Here is an 8126-nt window from a genome sequence, read left to right as displayed (position 1 = left end):
TTTCCCCCGTGAAAGTAAAGTTATAAATTTTTTCCAAAATTGTCCTCGTTATAATCATGAGAGAAAGTTACTTTTCCCCGTGAAAGTAAAGTTATAATTTTTTTCCAAAATTGTCCTCACTATAATTTGACCATCTCTATTTTTTTTCTTCCAAAACCGATTTTCATATCAATGGCCATAGCTTTTTTCTTTGGTCACCGAACTTGAGCCTGTACAAAATAATGGTTTTACCAACAACATCGATAAGACCCACCATCAAAATAAGCATCTCCTTCTTGACAAAAAGTTCACTAAAGCGCTTTGTAAATGTCAACCCCATTTTATTCTTCTCTTTCTGGCTTAAAGCACTTTGTGGTGTGCTTGGAAAGAGAATTTGATCTTTTTACTTGGTAGGGCCATAGCTTATTAAGTTAATTTTGCTTTGACAGGAGCAAAACAAAGTAAATCAATAAAAAGAAAAAACCTAGCAACAATTCGCTTCATTACCTTTCTTCTTTTATTTGGTGTTTTCATTTCTTTTTTTTTCTTACATTTTTATTCATCATTTAAAAAAAATTATATTTTTTTACTTTAATCAATTTTTATAAAAGAAATGTAAACTTAAAAATTTATATTAAAAAGAATGTAAGTATTCAATTTTATACTTTCATATACAAAGATAATTTTGTAAATTTATACTACATTGTTTTTAAATCAAACGCTACAATGTAGTCCTCCTAACAATCACATTCTCTACAATGATCACTTTTTCATGTTATATCAGACGCTACGTAGTTATCTTTTTAGTAATTACATTTTTAGCAATCACATTCCCAACAATCATATTTTCAACAAAATACCAAACGTCATCATAAGTTCAAGACACTCATTTCATTCTAACCTGCCCAAGTATGCAACACACCAATTTCGATCTTAATATATCTCATGCGAGTCCCAAGTTAGTGAAAAGTTAAGTTTTAAAATCACTTCCCACGAAATTATATTTCTAATTTAAAAGACAAGCGTATTAGATGGAAGAAAGTAATTAGTAATAAGCTCAAGATTAATCAAATTTGTTATTAATATGAGATCTGTGACACTTAATTCTAACTAAAATTTTGTATTTAAAGGGCTATTCCTATCCAGTACCACCCCAAATGTTAATTAAAGGCAAAACAAATATATAAAGAGTGAAGAATTGGAATGAAAATTGTTTGTGGTACCGGGAAAGGAGAGAGAAGATACAATTGATGATGAGTGAAATATTGCAGGACCTAAAATGTAGAGGAGTGGATATATGGTTGGGCTTCTTGTCCCCGCTACAATTTTGGGTATCAACAAAATCTTTCCATGTTATGGGAATTTAATGCATAATATTAGGGTCCGTTTGGTACACTGCAATGTAAAGCACATTACCTGCAATGTGGCTTATTAAATTACATTGTAGCGTTTGTTTTGTAATAGATCACTGCAATGTAAGATTGCAATGCAATCACATTACAGCCAATGGATGTAATGTGATTGCAGTCCAAAACCAATGCAATCACATTACATTGCACTCTGTAATGTTCTTAAAGACAATTTTACCCTTCAATTTTATTACCTTATTAAAAATATTTTATAATATTATAATTAAAATAAAAATATTAAATAAAATATATAATATAAGAATAAAATTAAAATAAATAAAATATAAAAAATTAACATTATATAATATAGGTAAAATAAATTAAAATAAAATATATAAATAAAAAAAATATTAAAGAAATGAAAATAAAATATATAAAATTATAATAATAAATAAAAATAAAATATATGACATTAAAAATATATTTAAAATATGATATTTATATAAAATTAATAATATAAATATAAATATATTAAAAATAAAATATAAAATATTATAATAATAAATAAAATAAAATATATGACATTAAAATATATTTAAGAAATGATATATATAAAAATTAATAATAAAAATATAAAAATAAAATAAAAATATATAAAATATAATAATAAAAAAATAAAAAATATGATATTAAAAATATATTTAAAATATGATATTATATAAAAATTAATAATATAAATATAAATATATTAAAATAAAATATAAAATATTAATAATAAATAAAAATAAAATATATGACATTAAAAATATATTTAAGAAATGATATTATATAAAAATTAATAATAAAAATATGAATATATTAAAAATAAAATATAAAATATATATAATAATAAATAAAAATAAAAAATATATATATTAAAAATATATTTAAGAAATGATATTATATAAAAATTAATAACAAAAAATAAAATATATTAAACTTATATTTTAATAATTAGGGCTAATTTTGACAATTAACATTACATTCCCACTAAAATACTTGTAAACCAAACACTGCAATGTTATCTTCCCTGCATTTTAATCATTATTTTGCTTACATACCAAACACTGTAATGTTATTTTCCCTGTAATCACATTGCTTGCAATCACATTACTTGCAATTACATTAGCTGTAATCACATTGTATTGTAATGTACCAAACGCCACTTTAGAGCAAGCCTTTCCATAGGCCTAGTTTCTGCTACAATGCCAAAGTAGTAAGTATGTGACTTTCTTCCATCTATTACCTCTTCTTTTTGTGCTTCAACATTTGGATTTAATTGCTCAAATTTCTCTTCCTTATTTCTTTCCTTTTACATGTATACATACGTTTTGAAATGGGAATGAACTAGTGTTTCTAAAAGTTTATATACAAGATAAAGAAAAATGCCTTCCCCGTAACTGTATTGGGCCTGTTAGCCCTTTCGATTTTTGTCCATTATAGGAACAAAGAAGAACCCATTGTACCAATATAACTGTACAATAACCCATTATACCGACTAGGTTTTACCTGATAGGAAATCCAAAAGTGCTACAAAAATTAACTCGTATTTTGTCTCTGATTAAATCAAGTAACATTGTTATTCCTCTTTAAAAGGGTTTAGGGTAAAAGTTTTTGAATCCCCTTTTCTCGTTAGAATTTTATCATATACATACTATATAATTAAGGGCTGAAATGCATATATTCGTTCAAGTAAAGCTCAATGAAGTATGTTTTTTTTTTTTTTGCATTCTATATTATATTTCAATTCTACTATTCTACTTTAAATAAACCAAATAATGTAGGAAATGCATGCATAATGCACCGAAAAAGTCAATTCCATGTTACTTAATTACTGTGCTTATCTTTGATATTCAAAAAGAAAACAGTGCGTTAATTTAAATTCAAATAAGTACATCATACTCTATTAATTTGAGAATTATGCTACGTCATCTCTTGCCTTTTTTTCTTTTCTTTCTTGTTGACTTTTTGGTATTGGTTCTTAGTTGGGCCATAGGAAAATATGCAAAACCACCCTACTTCTAATAAATAAATAAAAAATCAAATTAACTACAAGTTCAATAACTTTTTAAATTAAAATCATTTGATTTTTAAAAATTTAAATTATTAATACTTCTTAACATAAATTTTTATATAAATTTTAATAATTACGTTCATAATTTGAAATGCAAATGAAATATCATAAAAAGTAGTTTATTTGTAAAAAGATGCTTGCTCAATCAATTTATAGTAATAACTATAAGAAATAAATTATTAAATTACAACTTAGATGTTACTTTTAAGCTAAGCAATAAAAATCTTGGATTCATTTGCCAAAAAGGAGTAACCCAAAAGAAAGGGAAAGAAAGAAAACAATGAGCTTAACAGTGGATGAATGAAAGTATGAAGCCGTTAGGAACAACGAATTAGAATGGCACGTAGTATAGGCTGCATTAAAAGCACAAATTGAACCCCACGTTTGACATGCTCTTGCCCGGAATAGGATAAAGAACAACAATAATCAAATCAAAGGCTACGTGGCTGTTCCCAGAGGCGCCCATGGTAACGCCCAAAGAATGCTACACAGCGGCCAAAACCGAAACCATGACACTGCTCCCACAAAAACCAGACACAGGATTTTCCCAAAAAAACAACTTTGACAAAATCTGTACAGTGTTCCAAATCTATTGATTTGAACTCAAATGGGTATTCTCGTACATTCAATTTCTCCTACAAGAACACTAGACCTTTTTTTTTCCCTATAAATATAGAGCTAGTTAAGGTGTTTCTCATCCTACTACAGAGAAAAAAGAACCTTTAAAGGTCATCAAGCGATCTGGTAGAGAAAATCTTTAGTTTTGTCATAAGCGATTGTTAGAGGAAAACAGCCATGACTACTGCTGGTCAGGTCATCCGTTGCAAAGGTGATCAGTGGTCTGTCTGATACGAATACAGTTGTTTCTTGTTCTCTGTTGGGTTCCTTTTGTTTTTGTTATTCTTCTTGGGTTTGGTCTTGCATTTGTTCTGTTGGTTTTGTGGTTCTGATGCTTCGGATAATAAACCCTTTTTTTTTTGTCATTTTATTTTTGAAGTATTTATGGCTTATTTTTAGATTCCAAGCTGTCTCAGTCCGGTTACTACGTTTTCTTTTCTTATTTTAATTCTTATCTGTTGAGGGGATGAGTGAGGATGTTTGTTTCTTGTTTTTCCATGGCATGTTCCTTGATTAACTCAAAAGTTTCAGTTCGTGTATTTTTATGAATTTAATATCTTTCTTACCCTGTATTTTCCGTTGAAACTTTTGGCTTTTCCTGGTTATTCTTATGACTCTTAATAATTATATCATCTAAAGAAAAATATTTGCGACCTTTCTGATTATTTATGAGGTGATGATTCCGTTGAAGGGATGAAAAGACAATCTAAGATAAGAAATCCTTTTGTGTATAAACAACGCTATGATATAGTATTTGTATGTACTTACATTGAGCGTTATGTAACTAGTTTGGTCAGAATTATTCTTTGAGTCTTGTACTATGATCTGTGTTCAGTATAGCTCTTATATTTAGTTCCTGATTGATTGATTGTGTGGGGATTATTCTGCCAATTCGGCGGAGGTGGCCTAATTGCAGCTGCCGTGGCATGGGAGTCAGGGAAGCCACTGTCGATAGAAGATGTGGAAGTGGCACCACCACAGAAGGATGAAGTCCGTATTAAGATACTCTTCACTTCTTTATGTCACACCGATGTCTACTTCTGGGATGCTAAGGTTACACTTCTCCTTTGGTTTCTACTTGTTTTTGGCGATTGGTCCTGTATATCTGATTGCTCAAAAAGTAAAACTTGTTAGCTTTTGTTAGGAATAAGAATTTCCATCTGAAAATTTTTGACAAAGCAATATGTCATTGAATGATCTGCAAATCTGTAATATTCCTGACTATTTCAAAAATATTGGTCTTGTGTTGATGTTTAGCCAAATTTCTTTTCCTCTTCATTGGCTTTGACCACTGCTGAATTTTAGAGAAGGATGGTTTTTCCTGATTCATTGTTTCTTTTGATTTCTTCCTCTGAGACTAAGCATTTCTTAGAGATGAATCTGTAATTTCATTCTCCACATTATCATTGACAATATTTTTCTCTTTTCGCAGGGACAGGATCCCCTGTTTCCTCGCATACTTGGTCATGAAGCTGGAGGGTATGTAGATGGCTACATGCTTAATGTAGTTTCAAGATTCTAGAGTGTAGACATATATGACCTCAAAATTTGCATTAAAGAAACATTCATAATAAAAAAAGCACTCATAATTTTCTGAAATAACATTCACATAAATATACCCATAATTTTCTTTTGCTATTTATTAACCAAATTCTCATGTATTAATTAATTTCTTTGAACTTGCTGATCCCTAGGATTGTGGAGAGTGTTGGTGAGGGTGTGACTGATCTCCAACCAGGGGATCATGTTCTCCCTATCTTTACAGGAGAATGCAAGGAGTGTCGCCACTGCTTGTCAGAAGAAAGTAACATGTGTGATCTCCTTAGAATCAACACCGATAGGGGTACAATGATTCATGATGGAAAATCTAGATTTTCCATCAATGGGAAGCCTATCTACCACTTTCTTGGCACCTCAACTTTTAGCGAATATACCGTTGTCCATGTTGGCCAGGTTGCCAAGATTAATCCATCTGCTCCACTTGATAAAGTGTGTGTTTTAAGCTGCGGGATATCCACAGGTTTGAGACTTAGGGATAACTCTAGATTTTTTCAACTTTTTTCTGGATATATGATATTAATGGCACTGAGAAATTTCTTGTTTCACTAATTTCATTTCGGTGCTTGTAGGTTTTGGCGCCACTGTGAATGTTGCTAAACCCAAAAAGGGTCAGTCTGTTGCAGTTTTTGGACTGGGTGCTGTTGGCCTAGCTGTGAGTTATTTTTGTTGCCTTTTATGTATTTTTTTTGGCAACTAGAAAACTGTTGGACTGGTTTATCCTTATTCTTTTTTGGTGAAATTTTTAGGCTGCAGAAGGAGCAAGAGTTTCTGGGGCTTCTAGGATCATTGGTGTTGATTTGAACCCCAACAGATTCGAAGAAGGTAGCATTACCTTAGTTGTATTTACATAAATGCATTCAAAGAGTTGTTATATTCCTGGTTAAGCAAAAGTTACAAATTGACCATGTTTCTTCTTATTCCTGCTGGCAGCTAAGAAGTTTGGTGTCACAGAGTTTGTGAATCCAAAAGATCACAACAAACCTGTTCAAGAGGTTGGTTCCAGCTTGAAAAATTTCCATTCTGTATACAGTTCTTTTAGTTTCAAATGGTGTTAGAGATGGTTAACATTTCTGATCCTAAAGCTCAAAATATCATCTAGGATTCTGACATGACCAGATAATTACTGGGATCACCTTACATAAAACACTGCATTATATAATTGACTTGTTTAGTATCCTGATTTCTGAAGGACATCCTTGTGGCAATTGGCTAGTTGATTATGGAAGTTTTGATGCTACAATCTACTAGCGACTTTTGTTCTGCAGAGATTAACATATTGCTTCTAATAATTAGGTAATTGCTGAGATGACTGGAGGAGGAGTTGATCGCAGTGTCGAATGTACCGGGAGCATCCAGGCCATGATTTCTGCATTTGAATGTGTACACGATGTAATTAGCTTCCCAACCTTCTCTTCGTAAATGGGGATTAAATCTTTTAACACTATCTTTCTTAGCTGAAATCTGTTATTTTCAGGGTTGGGGTGTGGCTGTGCTTGTTGGTGTGCCAAACAAAGATGATGCATTCAAAACTCATCCAATGAATCTACTTAATGAGAGGACTCTCAAGGGTACTTTCTTTGGCAACTACAAGCCTCGGTCTGATATTCCAGCTGTTGTTGAACAATATATGAACAATGTGAGTTTGTATTCCTGTTTAAAGAATTCTTTCTGGTACATTTTCCTACTTGAATATCTATCTTTTTCTCCTGTTTCCCATAAAAAATAACGTTGCCATTTCTTGATGTTGCAGGAACTCGAACTGGATAAATTCATCACTCACTCTATCCCTTTCTCTGAGATCAACAAGGCATTTGAATACATGCTCCGGGGCGAGGGTCTGAGATGCATGATTCGCATGGATGCTTAGGGAACGGCCGGATTGACCTGTGGATGAAGGGCTCTAGCTTCTTTATTTTGAAAGTTTTGTCTATTCTGCTGTCTTTCAGTTACCATGGCTTACATTTTGTGCAGAGCGAATAAACAATCTGTTCTACATGGTTTGCAGTTTATGAAAGTACATTTTTCCTGTTTTGTCTTACTTCTTTCTGCATTCTGATTGCTTTGTGCTCAACTTGCTGTATGTTAACGCCATAGCTATGCTTGTTTCTCTCAGTTGCAAGGTTTAATGGTATATGGTCATAAAGAAACAGAGTTATAAAACCCAAGTCGGGAAGATGAAAGATAAATGTTTTGAGTTTTTAATTTCTCTTAACCATTTAACCAAGCCAAGTATAGAAGATGAGATAGGGTAGGAAATACAACCAAAGAAGCATATATGGTGATTTGGGCATAAATTCCAATGGCAGGCGACCAAAACTTTGGTGGATTCTGCTATTTTTCTATCCACTCGGCATTTTGTTATTCCCATTCTACTTGCAGCATTGGTAGCATCTGATTTATTCCTTGAACTAGAGCTCGAGCCAGCCATTCTTAAGTAATATGATACGGCTCAATTTTAAGCTTCTTCTTAAATGTAATGCCACTGATATCTAAGATCGGTTAACTTG

General features: G+C 31.4%; 1 protein-coding gene across 2 annotated transcripts; it reads left to right on the top strand.

Annotated features, from left to right (window-relative positions):
* The first annotated feature begins 3872 nt into the window (after positions 1–3872).
* On the top strand, positions 3873–7657 carry LOC110416305 (alcohol dehydrogenase class-P-like). 2 transcript variants are annotated; one of them, XM_021428267.2, is made up of 10 exons: positions 3873–4270; positions 4961–5112; positions 5492–5538; positions 5754–6079; positions 6189–6271; positions 6366–6441; positions 6550–6611; positions 6913–7008; positions 7094–7255; positions 7370–7657. In XM_021428267.2, exons 1-10 carry the CDS (start codon positions 4237–4239, stop codon positions 7484–7486), a joined length of 1155 nt encoding a protein of 384 aa, XP_021283942.1. In that variant the 5' UTR covers positions 3873–4236; the 3' UTR covers positions 7487–7657. The 2 variants fall into 2 exon arrangements, with proteins under 2 accessions (XP_021283942.1, XP_021283943.1); XM_021428268.2 differs by having other exon boundaries at positions 3880–4270; positions 4976–5112.
* Positions 7658–8126: the final 469 nt, after the last annotated feature.

The sequence above is a fragment of the Theobroma umbraticum genome, unplaced genomic scaffold (assembly GCF_002168275.2).
Source record: "Theobroma umbraticum cultivar Fairchild unplaced genomic scaffold, ASM216827v3 scaffold_51.0, whole genome shotgun sequence".
Lineage (NCBI taxonomy): Eukaryota > Viridiplantae > Streptophyta > Magnoliopsida > Malvales > Malvaceae > Theobroma > Theobroma umbraticum.
Note: the sequence above shows the minus strand (reverse complement) of the source record. Positions and strands in the feature narration are given on the sequence as shown.